General features: G+C 39.4%; 1 protein-coding gene across 1 annotated transcript in view; it reads left to right on the top strand.

Annotated features, from left to right (window-relative positions):
* The first annotated feature begins 5,113 nt into the window (after window positions 1-5,113).
* The window catches only part of ACOT12 (acyl-CoA thioesterase 12), a 47,733-nt gene continuing 26,207 nt past the window's right edge, over window positions 5,114-26,639 (top strand). The window contains exons 1-3 of the mRNA XM_004455904.4: window positions 5,114-5,408; window positions 14,443-14,512; window positions 23,593-23,653. Of these exons, the coding sequence (XP_004455961.2) occupies window positions 5,282-5,408; window positions 14,443-14,512; window positions 23,593-23,653 (258 nt within the window). The 5' untranslated portion in view covers window positions 5,114-5,281. The remainder of the gene's footprint in view (window positions 5,409-14,442; window positions 14,513-23,592; window positions 23,654-26,639) is intronic.

Here is a 26,639-nt window from a genome sequence, read left to right as displayed (position 1 = left end):
TCCCTCCTGTCAAGAAGTTGGCAACCAAAATATGAGGAAACTGCATTCAAATGTTTGATCACATCTTTAAAATGTTTTATTTGAATTTGAAAGCATTGACTTGGCATCTTTCACAATGTATGTCAAGTGGAGATAGAGTCTGACATCTAAAAGAGTTCATCTCAGTATGAAATACTTTGAACTACCAAACCCACTGCCTGGGATCTTGTTTTCACAGCGAAAAGGCCCCCAGCTACTTCTCCTCTTCAGAATAGGGCCAAGTATTGTAGCAGGCACTTTCTGTGCTTTGCTCACATCCCCTCAGCACTAACTAGTCCAGGTTCCAGTACAAGCTGACAGTGTCCCCCTGAGGGCTTACTCTTGTCCTGTGTTCTGAAAAATATGGGAGTTATGTCTCTGGGAACAGCTCTCAGCCAACTCTCTGAGAGTTGGAGGATAAGTACCCACGGAAGTGTGTGCCTCTAGGTGGGGTAATAAAGCACAAAACTTAAACGTGCTTATGAATCTTAATAAAATTCAGATTTTGATTCGGTTGGCCTGGGTGGGCTCTGAGGCTCTGCACTGATAACAAGTTCCCAGGTGATATCAGTGCTTGTGGCCCAGGACCCAGACTTTGACCACCCCCCACCAGTATTTTCTGCAGCTTCCTCCCAATAAACTGTGTGATCTCAGAGTCTTGTGAAAGGGTCTCCTATGGGGGCAGCAGTTTATTCACATTTCTGTTCAGGTAAACCATTTCTTCTCTCTCTCCTTCAACTCCACGCTTCTTGGAATAAAGCCCGGCCCCTGCCCTACAATGAGACCTGGGCAAACACTTCATTTCCTCCTTAATAGAATGAGGGAGTTAGACAGGCTAGTTTCCTTCCTGCTCTAACATTCTAGAGATGTTCTCATTATTCTAGTGATTCTGGAACTTTCTACCTTCTTCCCATCAGCTTTCCTGCTCTTGAGTATGACCTTTTAAAATCAAACTGGCTTCACATTCTGCTCCTCTTCACAAAGTATCTCTAAACAGAAATGGAAAGTGGAGGCTTTTTCATAGAATTTTCAACGTAATATTTTCAAGATAACAGCAAAAATCCTTGATAAGAGAGATAAAGGGAGATAACAAATGTTCACAAATGCAGATGACATTTTCATTGTGAAAGGGAGAGAGAGACCTTTCAGAAAAACACGGCAATAATTTCAGGCAGAGGTTAGACCCCTGAATTGTGTATTTATGTCAAAAGAAACAGAATCACCGTTAGTACTCAATCTAAAGGATCTATTGAAAGAGGATTGTTAACAGGGAAATCTCAACCAGAGTGAGAGTCTCAAAACAGTTAGCAAGACACATTAGCTTATAAAGACAATTAGGGAATTGCCAAGAGGAAGTTACAATAATTGGTTGGCATTTAGGTTTCTTATTATAAAGAAGGGTCTTACAAAGCCGGTGATGAGTACAAATTGCTCATTAAAGCATTCATATCTATTTATGATAGGTTACTCTACTGGACTGAAACCAGCTCATTTCCAATTGTTGCTTAAACTGTAATGTAACAAGGTATGTTTTTTTTTTTTAAAAAAAAAAACTCCCATTTCTGTCATTTTTTTCAGAAAAGGGAGGTTGCTACTAGCAGAACAATGTAGGCAGCAAGTTTATATTATTTAACACTTGAAAGTGGCTAAAAGGGGAAATTTTATGTTGTGTATATGTTGCCAGAATAAAAATTAAAAAAACAAACAAACATGAAATCAGTATAAAACCAGCAAAAGATATGAAACCATAATCAAAAACATCTCAGCAAGAGGTAATAAATACAAGAAAACAGAACAGTGAGTCTGTGTAGTGTGTCTGTTTTTTTGGTCACACATTCCTAGTCACACATAGAGGGATATACATTGTCCCCTTCCAAGTAATCCCTTTGGCAAGCTACCCTCTTTCACCTATTGTTGGGGATGGAATTTGTCCTCCACGAAAGACACCTGCAGGTCCTAACCCCAGGTCCTATGGCTGGGAACCCTATAGACAGGATCTTAAAAAATGTTATTAGTTAAGGTGAGGCCAGGCTGAACCAGGGTGGGCCTTAATCCAATGAGTGGAGCCCTTGTAAGTAAACGAAACTGTACATGGAAGCAGAAGCCAGAGAAGGAGAGAGAGATGGTCCCGTGCCAGAGGCAGAGGGACATGAAGAAGCCAGGGGAGCCCAAGGAGCACCAGGACTCTAGAACCCAGGAGAAAGCCTGGCCTCCCAAGGCCTTGTTTTGGGACCTGTAGCCTCAAAACTGTGAGAAAATACATTCCTGTTGTTTAAGCCAACCAGTTTGTGGTATTTGTCATAGCAGTTCTGGCAAACTAAGACAGCTTTGCTTAAAACATTTTTTTAATTTCCCAGGTTTACAAGATACCAAGTTTACAAGCATCTGAGTAATTCAATAGTGCCTATTTAGTTACCATTCTTTACCCAAAACGGTACAATCCAACTTAAACACAAACTTTATTTCTAATACTTAAATACATTTCTTAGGATTTTAATAAATGAAATTCATATGTATAACTATAAATTATTGCCCACATAACAAACAACTCAGTTTGCCCTCACATAACAAAAATCTCAGTGGCATACAACTAAATGTAGACGTGTCTCGGTCATGCCTAGGCATGTTGGCTGGGTGGCTCTGCTTCAGGCTGTAAATCCACAGGGTTCACTGGGATGGCTCTGCAATACGGGAATTCATTATGGCACCTAACTGCTAACAGGCAGCAGCTACTCAAGCATAAACTCTTCCCATGGCAGAGGCCAGGTGTTCTCAAGAACAGGAACATGTGGTGCTCCTTAAGGGCTAGCCTTGGAAGTGGGACACTGTCACCTTGCCACATTCAGTTTCAAAAAGCGAGTCACATAGCCAAGCCCAGCATCAGTGGGATAGGGAAGTAAATGCCTCTCATGGAGTTGTCAGGAGAGAGAGTAAATATTTTCTAAATAGTAATATAACCTATAAATACCTAAATTTGATGATTTGTCAATATAGAAAATATTGAAAAGAAAATATTACAGCAGGGAGAGAGAAGAGGAGATGTGATGTGGGGGCATTTTTGGGACTTGGAGTTGTCCTAAATGATAATGCAAGGACAGATGCTGGACATACCTTGCCATAACCCACTGAATGTACTGGGGAAGAGCGTAAACTACAGTGTAAACTATTATCCATGTGGTGCAGCAGGGCTCCGAAATGTATTCACCAAATGCAATGAATGTGCCACAATGATGAAAGAGGTTGTTGATGTGGGAGGAGTGGGGGTGGGGTATATGGGAATCTCTTTTATTTTTTAATGTAACATTTTTTGTGATCTATGTACCTTCAAAAAAATACACTTAAAAAATTAAAAAAAGAAAATATTACAAACTCTAGAGGCATTTTCCAAAAGGAGTGCCAAGAGTGCTATGAATAATAACATTATCATTGAAATATGTATCACTACATAAGTGGGACCATCTTGGATGTAAAAGTTTTAATTTATTTGTTTAAAGTCACTTTTATATAGTAGAACTTCATGCTTGCCTAACTGAAAGCATCTAATTCTCATTTATGCTTATATGGGATGGAAAAATACCCATAAGGATCCTAAAAGCGATCTTTTCGTTTTATTTAACAAATCAATTTTATTGATACATATTAATAAAGCACAAGTCCATCCAAAATGTACAATCAATCACATTCAGTGTAATCACATATTCATGCATTCATCACCCCAATCATTCCCAGAGCACTTTCATTATTCCAATAATAATAATAAACAAAAAAACAAACAAAACTCATCACCTCTCAATCTCTCTATGCCTCGCCTGCCATACATAGCTGCTATTCTTTTTCTTTCTGGTATATTTGTATTTATATTTTGTAAAAACAGTCTTATATGTGCAATATCACCCATATTTGTGTTTTATATATGAGGTTTTACTGTCATATATAGCACTATGTTACAGTTTTTAGCTTTCCTTCTAGTAATATACATGACCTTAGACTTTCCCTTTCAACCACTCTCATGCCCATACAATAGCTCTGCTATGACAAACACCATGATATGCTTGCACCACTTCTATTCATTTCAAAAGATTTACAAACAACTTCTTTACCAGTTCTGCACAGATTAACCCTCAGTGTATGAAAGTGAGCTCTAATAAAAAGAAATCTTTAAAAAAGGGAGCAAAATTACCCGTATCTCCTTTCTAATGTTCCATGCTGGGGGTCGGCAGGCCAGCTGCAGAGGGGTGAAAATGCGTAAATTAGTTGGAGTCCTTTAGGTTTCTTAGTGTGCTGCTTTGGACCGTGGGGAGCCCTGGGCTCAAGCTGGGTGCTACTGCTCGTCACACCAGGCCCTCCGCCCCATCCAGCTGCATGTTGGCTGGGTGCTTCACCCCCCCAGGCTTCCATTTTCTCATAATAAATGCTCTCCCAGGAGTCACTGTTCCCCAGCCCGGCGAGACTGCTTTGCAGAGTCACTGATTTCAGCTCTAGCATGTGAACAGCTTTTGTGTGCTAAATATTTAGTTTGAAAATAGTTACTTAATGCTCTAGACTTTGTCTCCCATAAAGAAGAGGTTCTCCCTGGATTCTTTGGGACCATCAGTACTCAGGTGACAGTTTTCTAATCCTACATTTGCAGGATCAAAATCAAAAAGTTATCTTCCCTTCTTGGGTGACTCTGATGCAACTACACAATCAGCATTTTTTTCCGTTTGTTTGCTTGGCAACAGAGGTCATTTCACAACAAAATGATCAATAACAGAAGATTCTTTTGAGCATTATAACATCCTAAAAATCAGAACAACAAGCACCTGCTCTGCCAGGAATTTCACAGCCAGAAGAAAAACTATTCAAATACCCTTAAAACAACTTCTAAACCAAACGATTTACACTCTGGACATTTTGATGCCTCAATTCTTAATTCCTGTCAAGAATCCCATCACCTGTCAAATTTTTTCAGACCCATGACCAGGCTCGTGCTGTGAGTTTCCGCGTAAGATCTCATCTAACTCCTTCAACTGTCCCATGAGCATCTTATCCTCCCTGTACAGGCAAGAAGGTCCGTCCGCTTCCTGGCTTTGCCAATCTTGATGGCCCCAGATCTGACTGCCTCCGAGTCAGTGGAGAGGTCTCGGTCGTTCTCCTTGCCCGGAGGCAATATTCCTGCCCTCCTAAATCCAGCTAACCCGCGAACCCCGTGACCCGGCGGCGGGCAGTGAGCACCGGCGCCCTTTGGAGCGGGCGGCGCGGCCTTGGCTCCCCTGCGCGCAGCATGGAGGGGCGCGCGCCCGCCGAGGTGCTCATGAGCCAGGCCATCCAGCCGGCGCACGCCGGCCCCCGCGGCGAGCTGAGCGCGGGGCAGCTGCTCAAGTGGATCGACACCGCCGCCTGCCTGGCGGGTAGGGGCGCGGGCCGGGGTCCGCGCGAGGGAATGGGGGTGGGGGGAGGTGGGGTTCAGCCTGGGGGAGGGCCGGGATGCCAGGGGTCCGGCGTGTGTTGGAACCTGCACCGCGGGATGACGGGTGGGGGTCGGGGTGGCAGGGGGAGTCTGGGATGTGGGGGCGAGGGGGCAGGGGCAGGGGCCCCTGATGGTGTGAGCCGGCGAGGTCCAGGATGTGCACAAGGCGCGAGGGTCTGCGTGGGTGCCTTCCCGAGGGCGGTGGTTCTCAGATGCTGTGCTCGCCGAGCCCTTTACGGAATTACAAGTGAGGACGTTGGAGAACTTTTGTTTATGTGGGTAATTTCTATCGGTATTTACCATATTTAAAGTTTAAAAACAATTCATTCTAAAAGTACAAGAATAACTCGTTACAGGTTAGCACAGATAACAATTTTAAGAAAAACACCTCTATGTTCCACGGCAACTACTAGATGTTTAGTTAGAGGAGTGGTATTTGTTTACATTTTTGCAAATCTCTCTAATGTCTCGTTTAGTAGACGTGTGCTGATTTCTCATTTGTTTCTGCATTCAATTTGTTGCTTACCTCACTCTTAAGCGATCTTTGGAAAACTTCACTGTAATCTTGGGAGAGATTGAGAGTGGAAAAGTATTGTGATAATAGTTTTGGCATCATGAACTCTCCCAGAAGGCTAAGAACTGACTTAGACTCACCTCTGTGGATGGAGGTTTAGCTTTTGAAAAAAAAGTAGGTTTGTAAGGTAAATGCATTTCTCATTGAAAGGGTGGGTGAGGCAGTATTTTTGAGAAGTGCTTCTCCTCTGCCCCTCACCTGCTTCTCCCACCTTCAGATCGGTGAGAACACCGTCTCTGGAGCACATAGGCCCCCCATGCCTCACTTCTGTAAACTTCCTAAGTCTTCTGGCCTCTGGCCTGCCTCCCTGGGATCTGTCCTCACAGAGACCACAGTGAGCTTTAAATACATAAATCAGGTCACCTTATTACCTGTGAATAAAATCTGAACTTTTTGCTATTTGTGGTAGATGCGACTTGGAGTTGGAAAGTCATATTCTCTGAGGTCAGTCAGGTACCATGAATTGTGATGAGTCCAGGTTAGGTTGTCAAGGAGGGGTGGTTATCTGGTAAACTGTAGAGTGCCCCTTCAAAGATCAATAATGTTAATTAAAACTTAACACCATGCTGCCCAGACAAACATTGTGCTATGACTGGGCCACAGGTACAGTTCCTGCCTCCCCCTTTTGATCGCTCCCTTCTAGTTCATAGGCCTCACCATCACCAGCCTTCTGATACTTCCCAGAACACGCCAAGTTCTTCTCAGCTCAGGACATTTGCCCCTGCTCTTGTCTTTGCCTTTTCCATGGATTATGTCTCAACTTAAATATTTTCTCAGAGAAGTCTTCCCAGATCACCTGTTTATATTTGCACCCTTTTATCACTTAGATCACAATGACCTTTCCTATTTCCTTTGTACCACTTAGCACAATCTATAGTTATTTTTAATTAATCTGTCCATGTTTTAATTTTCTGCCCAGTCAATAAGCATGTAAACTAAAACCAGCTCTCCAGGACCCAGTAAGCAGTAAATAAAAACTTGCTAATTATATGGACAGGTGGATGGATGGATGGATGGATGTCCAGAACTTGGAATCTTACTTCTAAAAGGATGCCAGACTTTGTACAAGGCACTTAATCCACTTGGCAAATGTTCACTTATAAAGTAAAATATATTAGAATAAAATAATGGAGTGGGAAGGGGCTTTAAAGACCACGTATTCCTCCCACCTTATTTTACAGATGACAAACGTAAAGCTCGGTTGATTATGAATACCCTGCTCTTCTAATTAGGGCTTGAGTTTCTCATATCTGTGTGCTAACCACCTGCAAAATTCGGCCATATATTTGATGCCAATCTGTTTGTTTTCTGTTTGTTAATACGTCTGTTTAGTTTCTGCCACAATTTTAAGCAGGATTTGTGGTGGCATATAATAACATAATAATGGAAAAATGAATACAAAATTAATCCACATTTTGGAGAAAGAAATGGGTATAGAAATAATTGAGGTTGCTAATACGAATGATGTCTGTTGCCAAGGCAACTGAATGCATTATGTGAATATCGATGTGACTTGTAAAGTAATTTAGCTTCATGCCTCTGTTCTGTGATATAGAAACAATCACCACTCCTGCAGATGTCACTAAAATTTCTAAGATTTAACACCTTTGGAAACTCAGATAATACATAGAAGAATCATGCTGATGATCACTTACTCTGGACCTTAATAGTTATATTACTAATAATGTCCAAGAAACCTTTATGATAATGTCGACTGGGAAACAGGGATGCCTGTGTTAAACACTCTGTGGTGAGAGGTGCCACATTAGCAAAGAACAGTTAGCCTAGGTGTAACTGAATCTGTGGCAGATGAATGCCCCACCATAGCGTTTCACTTCATAGCTATAGGAGTAAGAGTAGAAACTTTTTTCTGTCATTTTCTCAACCAGAGGTCCTTATTGACTAGCATTTCTGGGGAACCATATTACTATGATGAATAATGACTGCAGTCATGGTCCCAAGGCACTGCTATGGCCCCAGAGCACTGCTGGATTCTGACATGTTTTAACATTTAAAGAAAGATTAAGGGAAGCGGACTTAGCCCAATGGATAGTGCATCTGCCTACCACATGGGAGGTCCGCGGTTCAAACCCCAGGCCTTCTTGACCCGTGTGAAGCTGGCCCATGCGCAGTGCTGATGTGCGCAAGGAGTGCCGTGCCACGCAGGGGTGTCCCCCTCATAGGGGAGCCCCACACGCAAGGAGTGCGCCCCGTAAGGAGAGCCGTCCAGCACAAAAGAAAGTGCAGCCTGCCCAGGAATGGTGCCGCACACATGGAAAGCTGACACAACAAGATGGCGCAACAAAAAGAAACACAGATTCCCGGTGCCACTGATAAGGATAGAAGCTGTCACAGAAGAACACACAGCGAATGGACACAGAGAGCAGACAACTGGAGGGGGGGAGAAAAATAAATTTTAAAAAAATCTAAAAAAAACACACATGTTAACAAATTTTAAAAAATAAAATAAAAATTAAGTAAGTTTACTATCATTATGGCTTTAAATCTCAATTTTGTCAGTGGCTTCATTATTCTTTCAATTCCTCAAACCTAGAGGCATGTAGCCATCTCTGAGTCATTCTCCACCCCCACATCCATTTCTTAGTTTGAAATATCCCAGATTCACATTTCCCTCTCCATTTCATTTGTGGATCTTTACCAGGATCTTTACCGCTCTCTCAAGAATGGCACCCCATCCACCCAGCTGTACAAGTCAGAAATTTAGGAGTCATCCTTTTTACCTCTCACTTACCTTTTCACCAGCCCCTCCACCACACACACACACACATTAAATCTATCAATGTTACTTCCTGAATGAATCTCTAAAATCCAACTACCTTCCTACAACTCTGCTACCACCATATAGACTAAGCTCTCATTATCACATGTGGACATCAGCAGAGATTTCTGAACTGGTCTTTCCCATTAATTCTAGTCCCTTCTTGGGCTGCACCTAGAATATTTCTTTAAATGCTATTCTAATCATGTCACATGTTTCATGTCTCATTGTCTTCCTTGCAAAGGACTATAAGGATTCTTCTTCCAGAATTCAATCAGATTAAATCTCCCAGGAAGAATAACTATAGGCAATGGATAAAACATTAGTTTAAAACCACCTGAAGGCAACTTAAAAAATGTAGAAAAGCAGGCTTAGAATATCTGGAAGGCAATAGTCGGAAGAAGGGAATGGTGCTGGGTAGCTTTTACTGTTTGTTTTTTTCATGACTTTTTAGCTTAAGGAAAGACACCAGTCTGCTCTCTGTGGGTCATCCCAAATTTCTGATGCAACCCCCCCTAGGCTTGTTGCTGTGAAGAGCCAAATGACAGGGACTGTGGACATCACAACCATTGGAAAGTGAGAAGGAAAATTCCAGAGAGGAGAGAGCCAAAGAGGTGGAGCCTGAAATTCTATCTATAAACTCTTATCACATTTCTGGCTAACCTTGAATTATGCACATATAGAACAGACTTCAGACTTCTAGCTAAGGTCATAAAAATGGAATTGAAATTTGAACTGTGTCCACCTCAGGAGAGACAAGTATTTTAGAATTTGAGTTTAGTCAAGTTAACTTCCTTCTTCAAAAAAAGACAAACAAACAATAAACAATAGTCTTCAGAAGAACATTTCAGAATCCACAGTTTCTACAACAAATCATTCACAATGGCTAGAATGCAACCTAAACTTACTTGACATACAAAGAAACAGAAAACATGACTCAAGACAATCAATGGAGACCAACCCCAAGGTGACCTGGATGCTGGAATTAGCTTTAAGGATTTTAAAGTGGCTTTTATAACCATGCTCAGTGAGGTAATGGGAAATAAGCACATAAGTAATGAAAAGATAGAAAGTCTCAGCAGAGAAGTAGAAATGAAAACAAAATAAAACAAACAAACAAACAAAAGCAAATAGAGATCCCAGAAATGAAAACTTTAATATTCAAAATAAAGAAAGTCACTGTATAGGCTTAACAACAGAACAGAGATAACTGAAGAAAGAGTTAGTGAATGCAAAGATGAATGGTAGAAATTACCCAATCTGAAGAACAGAGAAAAAGAATTTAAAAATAAATGAAGAATCAGGGATTTGGGGGGGAGGGGGGAATAACAAAAGGTTTAATGCACATGTAACTGGATTCCCAAAAGATATGAAAGTACAGAGTAAAAACAAATATTTGATGAAATAATGACTGAAAATTTCCCCAAAATGGTGAAAGACATACATTTACATATTCAAGTTACAAAACACCAAGTAAGATAAATGCAAAGCTCTTAAAGGGCCTTGGCCACGGCTGGATCTGAGTCAACTGGTTAAAAAAAACAGGATTAATTCAGCTTCAGTGTTTGGAAACTAGTGGGGTACTTAGCAAATGTTCAATACATTGAATTAAAGTGAGCCCACCTTGATCATTTCTAGGATCTGATACTTTCACGTTCCTTTCCTTTCACTGAACTTTACAGTTGGGAAGCCCGTTCTCCCTCCTCCATCATTCACACACAGAGTTCTGCTATGGTTAGTTTTCTGGTAACTCAGTTCCTATTATGTGCATGTTTGGAAGAAGAGTTAATTACTTCCAACTAGTAAAACTAGAATGTCCAATTTTCTGCATAATTCGATCATAGGGAGGAGAGTACTCTTAGTAAATACTTGCTCCCTGGCATTGTTTCCCTACTTCTCTTTACCTGGGAATCTCAGTAAATATATAAAACAGGTAAAGTTATACAGTATAATCAAGAATTTAAAAATCCACAAGAGAAGCGGATGTGGCTCAAGCGATTGGGCTCCCATCTACCATGTGGGAGGCCTTGGGTTTGATTTCCAGGGTGAAGGCAAAAGCTGGCCTATGCCACAGCGAGTTGGTGGCCTGCATCACAGAGAGCTAGTGCAGCAATATGATGCAGCAAAGGGAGATGCAGAGGAGAAACAGTGAGAGGCAGAGCAGACCAGGGAGATAAGGTGGCTCAAGCAATTGAGTGCCTCCCTCCCACACTGGAGGTTCTGGGATCAGTTCTCAGTGCCTCCTAAAGAGAAAGACAAGCAGACACAGAAAGAACACACAGTGAATGGACACAGCAGACAGCAAGTGCAAATGACAAGAGGGGGGATCCACAAGAAGTACAAACTCATATGCTTCACTGTTTGTCTCTTTGTCTCTTTCCTTTTCATAATATGGCAGCAGAAGTGAAGTCTCCAAAATTTAAAAAGGAGGTAAAAGTTCTTTGTATATCTTGTCAAAACCTGTAAAATTGTACAGTGTAAAGTGTAACCATAATGTAAACTATAAACCTTGGTTAGTAGCAATACTTCAATATTTGTCCAATTATGACAAATGTACCACACTAATATTACATTATCAATAGGGGAAAGTGTGAGAAGGGAGAGGATGGTGTATATGGGAATCCCCTGTACTGTTTTTTTTTTTTTTAAGGTTTATTTTATTTATTACTCTCCCCTTCCCCCCACCCCCGCCAGTTGTCTGCTCTCTGTGTCCATTCTCTGTGTGTTCTTCTGTGAAACTGCATCTCTTATTTGTTGCATCATCTTGCTGCATCAGCTCTCTATGTGTGCGGCACTATGGCAATTGCTGCCACGTATCATATTAACTTTACAAATCCTGGAACTGTGAACTTGCAGCTTGTGTTTGCTTATGGACTTTGGGCCAGTGTGCCCTCTCCTTTTGCTACTGTGACAGGAACTGTTAACATTACAAAGGAAAATGGATACCAGTCCTTGGACTACTGACAATCATAGTCATAACCCACAAAAGAATTTGTGGAAGGTATTTCTTGGAATTGCCCCTATGTATGAATGGCTGGGAAATAAAAATAAGACAGGGCAGTGTTTGACATATCATTTTAAAGTCTGTGTTAGAGATCCATTTGTTTTCATAACTGTTAAGATAACTATTAAGAATAACTCATTGTTTTATAAAAACGGTGCTTTGTATACTTGTCTATCAGAAAGTGTGTTGCAGGATGGAAAAACAATAACAATGGCAAGAAGAACAGGCATTTAGATACCTGTAAAAATAATGTAGTTAGCAATCTTCTGAAAGCCAGTTGCTGCTTCACTTGGCAGAAGAATTTCTGAAGCAAACAAATGTTTTATTGGATTTCTTATTGTCAGCATACTGAAACTGATTGGAATTATTACTGCAGCTGCTACTGCAGTCATAGCCTTACATGAAACTATGCAAACACAGAAATATGTACATGATTGGCATAAAAATGCTAGCAATTTGTAGCATAGCCAAGAACATATTGATGAACAGTTAAATAATCAGGTTAATGATTTAAAATCAGCTGTTTTACATATTGAAAATCAATTATATAATTTAAACTTGTTAAGAAAATTGAAATGTGATTAAAATGAAAGCAACTTTTGTGTTACTCCTCTTGCCTATAATTCATCAGATATAGTACGAGAAAAAATTAAAAATCATTTATTAGGCCATAAAAGTAATATTTCTCTGGAAATAATTAAATTACAAAGAAAAATATTAGAAATGCCTCATAATCAAATCTATGTAGCCAATGATAAAGATATTTTTTCAAACATGATTTCACATATTACAAAATTTAATCCAGTTAATTGGTGGAAACAAAGCATTTCGTGTCAGCTTTAGGAATAGGGCTAATCATATTTGTTCTTTTGCTCATGATTTTCACCTGTGCCAAACAATGCTTTAAAAGAAAATTGCAAAGTGTAACCACCATAGGACATGCTAATAATTTGGTGCTAACAAAAGCACTTCAATAACCTCGAAGAGCTTGGCTGGTAGTCAATGACAGATAAGACTCTTGAGAAAAGGGCAACCTAAAACAGGCACAGTCACCTCGACTAAAACAAAAAGGGGGAAATGTTGGAAACTAAGGCACAGTGGTCTTGCAAGGAGAGATGTGCTGTTTCCATGGCTACGCTTGCAAACTAAGGAATACAGCAATTGAAAGTTTGGAGCAAACAGGACAAAGCTGTTACAAGCTGGAAGAAAAGATGAGAACATACACTTTGTAGTTAGATAGAACACTTATACTTTGTACCTTGAGATAAGATTTTTTGAGTTCCTTAGATCATGAGTAATGCTAATAGTTAACTGCATGTTGCTGCTTGTTCTCACATAGACCGGGGTATATAGAGAACCCCTTGTAAACAATAAAGTTGTCTGAGAAGACTCTACTTGCAGACCCCCTGATCCCAGCTCTCTCTGTTTCTTTCTCTTTGTTTCATTCTCTCATTCTCTTTGTTTCATTCCCAATAACCTTCGGGCCCAAATTTCCTACACGGTGCCATTCCTGGGTAGGCTGCACTTTTTTCACATTGGGCAGCTCTCCTTACAGGTTGCACTCCTTACAGGTTCCCCCTACATGGGGGAAATCCCTGTGTGGCATGGCACTCCTTGTGCGCATCAGCACATGGGCCAGCTCCACACAGGTCAGGAGGCCCTGGGTTTGAACCTTGGAACTCCCATGTGGTAGGCAGACACTCTATCAGGTGAGCCAAATCCGCTTCCCTCCTGTGCTTTTGATGGAACTTTTCTGTAACCTAAAACTTCTTTAAAAACAAAGTTTATTATATGAAACAAAAGCCAATACAATCTGGTTGGACTTTAATTGACTGTTCCTCAAAATGAAATTCTGGCAGAAACACATGTTAAAATCTTCCCCCAAAATGAATACATTCTTATCTTTTTATATAAAGCAAAACCAGCAATCCAAAAAGTAAATTCTGAACAAATGAAGAGCAAATATGGAACATGGAAATAACCAGAGCTCCTCCCCAGTCTATTCCACCCAACTCAATGCTCTCCTCCTCCAGCATAATTAATGCACAGTGTGTTTGGAGTTCTGTTGGTAAAAATAAATAATAAATATTGACTAAATATCTACTATGTGTCCCTCTCCTCGCTCTCTCTGTTTTCCATGGAATTTCCTCTCTGATTTTTGGAAGATTCAGGGTTGCCCATACTGCTCAGTTCTTAAAGATTGGTTAAGTGATTTAAACATATTCAGCTATTGGTTATGTGGAGTAGTTGGATATAACTTCTAGGCCATGTTTTTTAAAACAAAAGAAGGGGACTAACTGACAAAATATTTGATGTTGGCACCAACTTACACAACTCCTAATTAAATAACTAGATGTGCTGGGCATTGGTACTGAATTTCAAATCAAAGATCATGTAAGTTAAAATTTAGGGAAAAGTACAGTAATTATTATGGAGTAGAAATAAGAGCTAAGAAAGGAAAAGAATTCTTATTGACCCTGATCACTCGAAAGTATGGTTACAGCAGTGTTATAATAAATGAGAGAATGAGTTACTAAAATAAATCTATTTAAATTTTATTCCTTTTCCCTTATGCTGAATAACTACTAATGCAGTATATTTTTACCTATTTTTTGAAGCTGAAAAGCATGCTGGGGTTTCCTGTGTTACAGCCTCAGTGGATGACATACAATTTGAAGAGACTGTTCGGTAAGTGGCTTTGCCTCATCAGTCCTTTCTCCTGGGTCCATTGGTTCATTGGCAACACATATTTGTGGCATGTGAGTTTGTTCATTTGGAAGCAGTAATCTGATCTGTTAATAGAATAAATAACATGTGACCTGATGTTAATCAGTAAAAAAATAATTTTAGGGTCTACCTTCAGTATAAAGACTATAGGTATAAAATTGGTCTTAATTTTGTTGAGAAGCAGCTCTCAACTCTAGGTACATTTTGGTATAAGGCATGCTAAATTTTCTGTAAGCAGATTCTTAGTGGCTCCTTTCTTAACGAGAAGAATAATTGATGAAAATCAGTCTATCCCCAAGAATCCGTTACTGTTTTAGTTTGCTAAAGATTGCCAATGTAGTGTATCAGAATGGGTTGGCTTTTATAATGGAAGTGTATTAGGTTAAAAGCTCACAGTTCTGAGGCTGTGAAAATGTCCAAATCAAAGCATCCTCAGCAATGCTGTCTCTCTGAAGCTTGGCTGCTGGCCCTCCTGGACTCCTGCCGTACACTGGCCACTCTGTTGGGGTCTCAGCCTCACTTTCTCCCCGAGCTCAGCTGTGGGCAGCCAGGTGTGTGGCTTGTCTCTCCCCTTTCCTCCAGGCCCCTCTCTCAGCCTCTCCAGGGCCTCTTTCCATGCCTCTGTGCCAGTCCGAGTCTAGCCGCTGGTCTCTGGGACCTCTCCCTCAGTCTCTCAGTGTTTCTCTGTCTGTGCTCCTTTTTTCCCTGTGTCTCTGCTTCCAGTCTTCCCTTTCTAAAGGATCCAGCAGGAGGAAAAGACCCACCCTGAGTCACACCTCACTGAAGCAGTCCAATCAAAGGCCCCCAGCTGAGACCAGTCCATCACCGGGTCCCACACCCACAGGAGTGGATTAGCTCCAAGAGCATGGTCTTCTCTGGGATCCATAAAAAACCAAAAACTGTCACAATTACCTAGCTACAATCATAATTCCTGTTTCATCAATACTGCTCCATACTGCCCCACATCCCTGAATTATTTTGAAGCAAATCCCAGGCATAATCTGTACATATTTCAATATTTCTAAAAGAAAAAGGCTTTTTAAAAAACATAACCACACCACCATTAGAAATTAAATTTACAGTGGTTTCAAATATATTTTTTTATTTTATTTTTAAAGATTTATTTTTTATTTATTTCTCTCCCCTCCCCCAGTCCCAGTTGTTTGTTCTCTGTGACCATTCGCTGTGTGTTCTTCTGTGTCCACTTGTATTCTTGTCAGACACCGGGAATCTGTGTCTCTATTTGTTGTGTCATCTTGCTGTGTCAGTTCTCCATGTGTGTGGCGCCACTCCTGGGTGGGCTGCACATTTTTTTCATGTGGGGTGGCTCTTCTTGCGCATGAGGCTCCCCTGCATGGCACAGCACTCCTTGCGTGCATCAGCACTGCACATGGACCAGCTCAACACATGGGTCAGGAGGCCCTGGGTTTGAACCTCCCATACGGTAGGTAGATGCTCTATCCGTTGAGCCAAATCTGCCTCCCTATATATATGTGTGTGTGTGTGTGTATATATATATATATGTGTGTGTGTATATATATGTATATTTTAATTTAAACAATTGCTTTTTTGAATCAAGATCCAAATATACTACATTTGCTTGTTTTGTGTCTTAAGGTTCTTTTAAGGTATAATTTCCCCTTCCCTTTTTTATTTTGCTCTTTGTTTATTAAAGAAACCAGGGCATTTGTCCTATGGAATGTACAAGATTTTGTATTTTCTCATTGTATCCCTGTAGTCTTGTTTAACATGTTCTCCTGTCCTTTGTATTTCCTTTATTTTTTTCCCCTCTTCTTCTCTTGCCCTGCTGTTTTTGCTGTCTGTATCCATTCGCTATGTGATCTTCTGTATCTGTTTCTCTTTTTTTGTCTTCTATTCTTGTTTTATCTCCTCTAGGACTCACCGGGATTTGATCCTGGGGACCTCTGATGTGGAGAGAGTTTCCCTGTCACCTATGCCATCTCAGTTCCAGGTTTCTGCTGTGCTTCACCTTGACTCTCCCCTTCATCTCTCTTTTATTGTATCATCATATTGCTGTGTGACTCACTTGCATGGGCACTGGCTCACTGTGTGGGCACTTGGTGTGCTGCACAGACACTGGCTCACCACACAGGCACTCACGTGGGCACTCGGCTCACCACGCAGACACTCGGCTCGCCACGTGGGCACTCGGCTCACCACGCAGACACTCAGTTCACTGCACAGACACTTGGCTTGCTGCATGGGCACCCGCGTGGGCACTCAGCTCACCATGCAGGCACTCAGCTCACCATGTGGTCACTCAGCTCACCATGTGGTCACTCAGTTCGCTGTTCCGGTTCTTGGCTTGCCACATGGGCTCTCAGCTCACCGTGCAGGCTCTTGGCTTGCCACGCAGGCACTTGCCTGCCATGCAGACATGCTTTCTCTTCTTCTTTTTCACCAGGAGGCCCCAGGAATTGAACCCAAACCTGGGTCCTCTCATAAAGTAGGCAGAAGCCCTATCACTTGAGCCACATCTGCTTCCCTGTATTTTCTTTAAATTGAATTTACATCTAGAAGAGAGCTGATGGTTTGATATATTGGCAAAAAGAGTTCCCATCAAGAGCTCAAAATATTTAATGACCAATGCCCATATGTTATTTCATTAAGTGTTTGTAAAATGATAATATACTAATTCTCTCAACTCTCATTTGTTTTCTGGAATACATCTGTAGAAGGAAATTTCTCTCATCAATGACTTGGTCACCCAGAGATAAAGTTTGTACAGGAAAGCAGACTTAATTCTTTCCCTTTATTTAGTGCAATTACAAACCCATGGATTTTAATATATTTGGTGTGTTTCAATTCACTGCTGTTATTATACTTACCTTTTGGTCAGTTTGGTTCCTATGTCTTTTGGATATAATCCCAAAGTTGGAAGTCTTAAATAACTCCTTTGCTTCCTGGCATGGCAAGGTTTTTCAGATTCATCTTTTTTATTTCCTTACACAAACCTAGAATCAATGACTTCTTCAAGGAGTTATGATTCCTTCTAGTGGAAATCCTAAGTAGAGATCACAATCTGGGCAGGAAAGGTGCTCAGTGGTCATGATTGCTAGGTCTTTTTAAGTGGACAGAATTGGAAATTATATACTGTGAAAGAATTTGTACTGATACTTGCAATAATTTAGGATCGTAGGGTTTCGCTGAATTTCTTTGCTTCTATGTTTGTATCTTGATTTCTTACTGTATGCTTGATATTTTGGTTCTTAAAGACATAAAGTAACTTACTTGTTGCAAATTAATATATATGCAGATATGTTCATTATTTTCAGAATAACCCTAATAATATTTTAATGAACATGATTACACAAAGTAGATTAAGATTATAATTTTTTTATTAGAGAAGTTATAGGTTTACAGAAATCATCCATAAAATACAGAGTTGCCATTTACTGCCCTATTTTTAACACCTTTCACGAGTGTGGTACATTTGCTACAATTGACGAAAGCACATTTTTATAATTGCACTATTGACTATAGTCCATGGCTTAACTTACAGTTCAGTTTGTGTTGTACAGTCCTATGGTTATTTTAAATTTTTATTCTAGTAACATATATGACCTAAAGTTCCCCCTTTTAATCATATTCACTTATATAATCCATTACTGTTAATTACACTCACAATAACATGCTACTATCACCATCTTCCATTTCCAAACTTTACAATCAACCTAAATAGAGATTCTGTACAAATTAAGCATTAACTCCCCATTCTGTACCCTCAGTCTATCCCCTGGTGACCTATATTCTAGACTCTGACTCTATGAGTTTGCTTATTATAATTAGTTCATATCAGTGAGATCATGCAATAGTTGTCCTTTTGAGGCTGGCCTTTTTCACTCAGCATGATGTCCTCAAGGTTATTCCATGTTGCTGCATCAGGACTTCATTCCTTTCTACAGCTGAATAATATTCCATTGTCTGTATCTGCCACATTTTGTTTAGCCATTCATTGGTTGATGGACACTTGGTTGTTTCTGTCTTTTGGCAATTGTGAATAATGCTTTTATGAATATTGGTGTGCAACAATCTGTTCAAGTCCCTGCTTTAATCTTCTGGTTATATACCTAGTAAAATGATTGCTGAGTCATATAGTAATTCAATACAGCCGCCAAACTGTTTTCCACAGGAACTGCACCATTTCACATTCCCGTCAGCAATGAATGAGTGTTCCTATTTCTCCACATCCTCTCCAACACTTACAGATTTCTGGTTTTTTAATGGTAGCCATTCTAGTTGCTGTGAAATGATATTTCATTGTGATTTTGATTTGCGTATCCTAATGCTAATGTTGTTGAGCATCTTTTCTTGTGCTTTTTAGCTATTTGTATATCCTCTTTGGAAAAATACCTATTCAAGACTTTTTCCCATTTTTTAATGGATTGGTTGTCTTTCTATATCTATAGTTGAGTTGTAGGATGTCTTTATATATTCTGGGTATTAAAACCATTATTGAATATGTGGTTTCCAAATATTTTCTCCCATTGAGGAGGTTGTTTTTTTACTTCCATGACAAAGTCTTTTGATGCACAAAAAATTTTTATTTTGAGGATGTCCCATTTATCTATTTTATCTTTCATTGCTTATAATCTGGGTGAAAGTCCAAGAAACCATTGCCCAACCCAAGATCCTGAGGACACTTTACTACATTTTCTCCTAGGAGTTTTATGGTCTTGGTTCTTTATTTGGGACTTTGATACATTTTGAATAAACATGTATATATGGTATGAGATAAGGGTCCTCTTTAATTCTTTTGCATATGCATATCCAATTCTCCCAGCACCATTTGTTGAAGATACTATTCTTTCCCAATTGAGTGGACTTGGCAGCCTTGCCAAAATCAATTGGCCATAGATGTGAAGGTCTATTTCTGAACTCTCACTTTTATTTCTTCGGTCAATATGTCTATCCTTGTGCCAACCATGCTGTTCTGACCACTATACCTTGCAAAATGCTTTAAAGTTAGGAAAAAGTCCTCCGACTTTGTTTTTTTCCAAGGTGTTTTTGGCAATTCGGGCAAGGCCCTTTACCCTTCCAAATAAAGTTAATCATTGGCCTTTCCGTTTCTGCAAATAAGGCTCTTGGTATTTTGATTGAGATTGTGTTGAATCTATGAAACAGTTTGGAAAGAGTTGATATCTTAACAATGTTTAGCCTTCCGATCAATGAACAGGTCATGTTCTTCCTTTTATTTTAGGTCTTTTTTTATTCCTTTTAGCAATGTTTTATAGTTTTCTGTGTTTACATCCTTGGTTAAATTTATTCCTAGATATTTGATTCTTTTTGTTGTTACTGGAAATGGAATTCTTTTCTTGATTTTATCCTCAGATTGCTCATTACTAGTGTGTAGAAACACTACTGATTTTTACATGTTGATCTTGTACCACAACACTTTGCTGAATTTATTAACTCTAGTAGCTTTGTTGTAGTTTTTTTGAGACTTTCTCTATATAAGATCATATTATCTGCAAATAGTGAAAATTTGATTCCATCCTTTATAATTTGGATGCCTTTATGTTTACTTTTTTTTTTTTTTTTTGCTTATCTGCTCTGGCTAGAACTTCCAGCACAGTGTGGAATAGGAGTGGTGACAGAGGACATCCTTGTTTGTTTCAGATCTTAAAGGAAAAGCTTTTAGTCTTTCCCCTTTGAGTATGATGTTAGCTGTGGGTTTTTCATATGTGCCCTTTATCATGTTGAGGAAGTTTCCAGTTTCCATCCATTCCTATTTTTCTAAGTGTTTTTTTTTTTTTTTTAAGATTTATTTATTTAATTTCCCCCCCTCCCCTGGTTGTCTGTTCTTGGTGTCTATTTGCTGTGTCTTGTTTCTTTGTCCGCCTCTGTTGTCGTCAGCGGCACGGGAAGTGTGGGCGGCGCCATTCCTGGGCAGGCTGCACTTTCTTTTCACGCTGGGCGGCTTTCCTCACGGGTGCACTCCTTGCGCGTGGGGCTCCCGCTTGCGGGGGACACCCTTGCGTGGCAGGGCACTCCTTGCGCGCATCAGCACTGCGCATGGCCAGCTCCACACGGGTCAAGGAGGCCCGGGGTTTGAACCGCGGACCTCCCATGTGGTAGACGGACGCCCTAACCACTGGGCCAAAGTCCGTTTCCCCTAAGTGTTTTTTTTATCAAGAAAGTATGCTAGATTTTGTCAAATGCCTTTTCTGCATCATTTGAGATGTTCGTGTGGTTTTTCCCCTTTGTTTGTTGATGTGGTCTATTACATTAATTAATTTTCTTATATTGAACCACCCTTGCACCTGGGAGAAAACCCAATTGATCATGGTGTATAATTCTTTTGATGTGCTGTAGAATATGATTTGCAAATATCTTGCTAAGGATTTTTGCATCTATATTCATTAGAGAGATAGGTCTGCGGTATTTTCTCATACTATCTTTCTGGCTTTGGTATTAAGGTGATGTTAACCTCACATAATGAGTTAAGTATTATTCCTACCTGTTCTATTTTTTTGAAGTGTTTGGGCAGGATTGGTATTAGTTTGTCTTGGAATGATTAGTAGAATTCACCTGTGAAGCCATTTGGTCCTGGGCTTTTCTTTGTTGGGTGGTTTTTAATGAATGATATAATCTCTTTATTTTTAATTGATCTGCTGAGTCTTCTATTTCTTCTGGACTCAGTGTAGGGTGTTCTTGTGTTTCTAGGAATTTCCCCATTTCATCTAGGTTGTCTAATTTATGGGCTAACAGTTGTTCATAGTATTCTCTTATGATCCTTTATATTTCTATGGGGTCAGTAGTAATGTGCCCTCTCATTTCTGATTTTATTTACATTTTCTCTCTTTTTATATTTGTCTACTCCAGCCAAGGGTTTGTCAATTTTATTGATCTCTTCAAAGAACCAACTTTTGATTTTGCTAATGCTCTATATTGCTTTATATTCTCAATTTCACTTATTTTGCTCTAATCTCTGTTATTTTATTTCCTTCTGCTTGCTTTGGGTTCGGTTTGCTGTTCTTTTTTCTAGTTCCTCCAGGTGTGCAGTTAGGTCTTTGCTTTTAATTCTTTTTTCTTTTTTAAAATAAGCATTTAAGGTTATTAATTTCCTTCTCAACACTTCCTTCACTGAATCCCCTAAGTTTTGATATGTTATGTTCTAATTTTCATTCCTCTGACAATATTTACTGATTTCCCTTGCTGTTTCTTCTTTGACCTGTTATTGAAGACACTTTATATAATTTCAATCTTGTTAAATTTTTGAGACTTGTTTTGTGACCCAACATGTGGTTTCTCCTGGAGAAGTATGTATACCCTGCTGTTTTGGGATGCAATGTTCTGTACATGTTTTTCAGATCCAGTTCATTTATCGTATTTTTAAAATTTCTCTGTTTTCTTATTAATCTTCTGTCTAGATGATCTATCTATTGATGAGAGTTGTGTACTGACATCTCGAACTATATTGTAGAGGCATCTGTTTCTCCCTTCAGTTTTGTCAGTGTTCACCTCTTATGTGTTTGGGGACACCATGCTTAGGCACATAAATATTTATGATTGTTATTTCTTCTTTTTAGTTTTTCCCTTTTATTAATATATAGTGTCCTTCTTTGTCTCTTGACTTAAAATCGATTTTGTCCAATATTAGTACAGCTAGCCCACCTCTTTTTTTTTTCTTTTTTTTTTGGTTGCTATTTGCATGGACTATCTTTTTCCACCCATTTCTTTCAACCTATTTGTTTCTTTTGGGTCTAAGGTGGGTCTCTTATAAACAATACATAGTAGGATCATGCTTTTTTATTCATTCTGCCAATCAGTGTCTTTTGATTGAGGAGCTTAATCCATTAACATTCAGTGTCATTACTGTAAAAAAATTTTAGCCATTTGTCCTTTGGTTTTAACATGTCATATCTTTTTTTGTCTCTCTATATTGCAACTTCCTTTTTTCCCCCGTATAGCTTATCTCTTCTGACTTGGAGAAAGCGTCTTTTCCTCTGTACATTTTCTGGGAATCTTGACCTGTTCTATTTGTTTTTGTGCTGAATTTTCTCCCCAGCTCCTATGATTTATAAAAATTCTCTCCCTCACTCAGTGTCCTGTTTTCCTTACACTTTTCAGTTCTGGGATCTCCCTATCTTGCAGCAGTTCCTCCCTGGGGCTCTTTTGTATGTAGCACTCAACAGCTTGTGTTCTGCCCTGGGTCTCTGTGAACTGGGTCCCTGTGCCTGGAAAAGCATGGGTTTCTAACTTGCTTCTGTGAGTGCCTCTATAGTCTCTTTCCCTGGTGGGAGGTGATGGGGATTTGGTGATAGGGATCTCTGAGCAAAAGGGGAGGGAAGAGGACTAGCAGAACCAGGACAGAACTTTCCTACCTGATTTTTTCTTTTTCTCTATTTAGCATTTGTTTAGTCTTTCTCCAGTCTCTACTGTCCTCCAAAGATCTAAGCAGGTGGCATTTGGCCTTCTATTCACTGACTCTCAGGAGGTTGTTTCAGGAGATGTCTTATTTTAACATATTGATGTGTAATCTTTTTTGCACACTGCACATTTTAATATTTTAAAATGTTAACTCTGGGATTAAGTTCCTGAGCCATCTGTTTCTTGAGTTAGTATCTAGCTAGTGATATGACCACCATCTAGCAGCATTGAGGGGCCATGTAAATCTAATGAAACTGATCAGTTTGTTTGTTTGTATGTTTGTTTATCCATTTATTTATTTAAATTAACATTATATATATATTATATATAACAGTTGATTATATATATATAATCAGTTGTATAGGTTTGCATTTGTTTTAATTTCCCTTAAGGAAACAACAGTTTTTGTTCTGTAGTTGCAATATCTGCTGCAGATTTGGAAGTCATGTTGCATGCTATCTTTTCTGTTTCAATAGAGATGGTCATTTGATTAATGACACACTGAGCAATATGGTTTACATTATCATTAACCTGAATTTTCCATGCATGAACATTATCAGCATAATAAGTGTGGCACATGCATTTGAATAAACCTTTGAAATGAAATTTTCTAGAATTATGGACATCCTTTCTCTTTTCTTTACTAGGGTTGGACAAGTTATAACCATCAAAGCTAAAGTTACTAGAGCATTCAGCACAAGCATGGAGGTAAGAAACACCCTTTCTTGACATCTACCTTCGTTGTTTACAGAGGGCAGAAGATGGGGCCTGGTGTAATATTTGGCGTTAAAGAGATTCTGAGTTACAGAAGACCCTTGCATCTGTAAAATTCAGGCTCACAGATAAATAATGAACCCATGTTTTCCAGTCAAACCTGGTGTTTTAGTTTGCTAAGCTGCTCAAAGCAGATACCATGAAATGCATTGACATTAACAGTGAGAATTTATTAGCTTGCAAGCTTACAGCTTTTAGGCTGAGAAAATTGTCCAAATCAAGGAATCATCAGGTGATACTTTCTCCCGGAAGACCAGCTGCTGGCAATCCTGGCCTCCTCTGTAATATGGCAAGGGACACAGTGGCATCTGCTGGTCTCTCCCTTCTCTTCCGGGTTTCATTACTTTCAGCTTCTTGCTTCCGTGGCATGCACGTGCTCTCTTGCGCACCCGTGCGCTCTCTCTCTCTGTCTCTCTGTCTCTGTCTCTGTCTCTCTGTCTCATATTCATCCTGTATATAAAGGACTCCAGTAAGAGCCTTAAGATCCACCCTGCACTATTTCTTAACTAAAGTAATCTAATTAAAAGTTCCTGCTTACAATGGGTTTACACCCACAAGAATGGATTTGTTTTAAAACGTGATTTTTAAACCACCACACCTGTTACTAATATCTAATGCAATGCAATGTCCTATTCTTTATATAGAACTATCCAGAGAAAGTTAACATACAAGGGAGAAGGACACTTTATTTGTTCTTTGCAAGATATGGGTTTTCTTTTTCAATTATTCTGACTACTATTATTCTGATTCTACTTGGTCTCCATCCCCTTACCCCCAATAGTGCATCAACTAACTAGGATTTTGTTTTGTTTTGTTTTTAATTTTTTATTGTCTATTTTTTAAATATAAATAGATCACACAAAACGTTATGTTAAAAAAAGAGGTTCCCAATTACCCCACTCCCCGCCGCTCACATCAACATCCCCTTTCATCAGTGAGGAACTTTCTTTGCGTTCAGTGAATACACCCTGGAGCACTCTAGCTAGGTTTTAAAAGGCAAAGTAACTGGTTTTCAGAAAGAAGATAAATTTATAAGACTTTTCTTCCTCATCCATTTGGTTTCTTTTCCTCACCATAGATGTGTATACAGCATTCTCTGGGGCTTGTGAAGTCTCTATGCTGGTTAAATTAAAAGGAAGGGGGGTGCTGAGTTCCATCTTGCAATTATTAGGTTGGTCCCATCACAGTTCCTTTGACATCTAGGCACACAGGCTCTGTAGGCTCTGTTTTGGCAATAACCACGCCTGTGGTGGTGGCTTTACCCTGATTTAGCCACTCTCTCCCAGTATCCAAATACATAGAAGGCAAAACTCTTGAAGAAATCAGAAAGAAAATACCTGTGAAAAACCCAACTCTGTTAGCAACTTGGTGCTTTCGGACCCTGCTTCCTCAAAGGTGGGGGGGCTCTGTAACCTTTGCCATGTGGTTGGCCTCTCTCCTGAAGGACGAACCCCATCCTTTATATTCAGCCCAAATAGCTACAAGTCCCTTTTCTTTTATTCCTTTCCCTGAGACATGCTAGCATTTCCAAAGAAAATTTTACTAAAAACTGGGGAGGGGGGAGGGGATGTGAATCCGGGTAAGTTTGCACAGCACAGATTTCTGATTCTAAGGATTCTAGCCTTAACTGGCTTGCTGGACCTGATCCTCTGTGCACCGTTTTATTCTCTTTCATCCTATGTGAACCATGACCACTTAGCTTCCAGATTTTGTCTTGCTTTGCACTACTTGGCTCCTGGGCTACCTAAATTTCCTGCTTTTTCCTAATCTAGATGCCAAATAAACATTTATACTTTTACTTCTTCAAACTGAACTTGTCCTTGAGGGTCAGCCCATTAAATTTCAATTTCCTCTCATGGACTGCATCCACCCCTTTGCTAAATTGCTGAGCAGCAAAAAAGATCTGAATTCACTCTAAATCCAAAGAAAGCAGGATCCCTTCTCTGTTATAATCCATGGGATTCTCTGATTCCTCTACTAATAGGATTCTTCCCTCTTCCAGAGGGTATGTGACAAAAGTCTCACCAGATAATAACAGTCCATTTGCAGTAAGAGTGCATCATATAAGGGTGTTCGTGTGTGTGTGTGCCCTTAGGTTTTTAAAATCAGGTTTTTTGAGATATAATTTATAACATTAAAATTCACCCATTTTAAGTATGCATTTTTATGAGTTTTGACAGTCACACTGTTATTGTTATTTGGTCATCATTATAATATAGCCATAAAACATTTCCATCACGGCAAGAAATTCCCACAAGCCCTTTTGTAATTGGCCAACTCCCTCAGCCCCCACTCCTTGACACCACTGATCTACATTCAATCACAATGTTTTGCCTTTTATAGAATTTCATATTAATGGAATCATATAGTACATGCATTCTTTTAGCCTAGCATCTTTCATATAGCAAGATGTTTTTAATTTCTGCAATTTATTATTCCCATTCTTCAGTTTATTTTGGATTCAATTTGCCTTTCTTTTTTTAGTGTTTTATGGATAAAGCTTAGGAAATTGATTTTAAACTTTCTTCCTTTCAAATATAAGCATTTAAAGCAATAAATTTCCTTCACAGTATTACTTGTTTGCATCCCAGAAATTTTTATGTTCTATCTTCATTTCTCTTGTGAATTCTCTCTTAACTTGTGGGTTATATAAGCATGTGTTGTTTGATTTCCAAATAATTGATGATTTTCCAAACACCTTTCTCTTACTGATTTCTGATCAATTCCTTTGTAGACAGAGAATATAATTTGTATAATTCTAATTCTTTTAAATTCATTGAGACTTGTTTTATGACCCATATGTACTCTTGGTGAATGTCCAATATGTCCTTGGAAAGAATATGAATTCTACTTCTGGAGATATCACTTAGATTAATTTGGTTGTTTAGGCCTTTACTGAAAGGAGTGATGAGGTATCCAA

Source organism: Dasypus novemcinctus, chromosome 2 (genome assembly GCF_030445035.2).
Source record: "Dasypus novemcinctus isolate mDasNov1 chromosome 2, mDasNov1.1.hap2, whole genome shotgun sequence".
Taxonomy (NCBI): domain Eukaryota; kingdom Metazoa; phylum Chordata; class Mammalia; order Cingulata; family Dasypodidae; genus Dasypus; species Dasypus novemcinctus.
The sequence above is the reverse complement of the archived record's forward strand: the minus strand, read 5'-3'. Positions and strand labels throughout refer to the sequence as shown.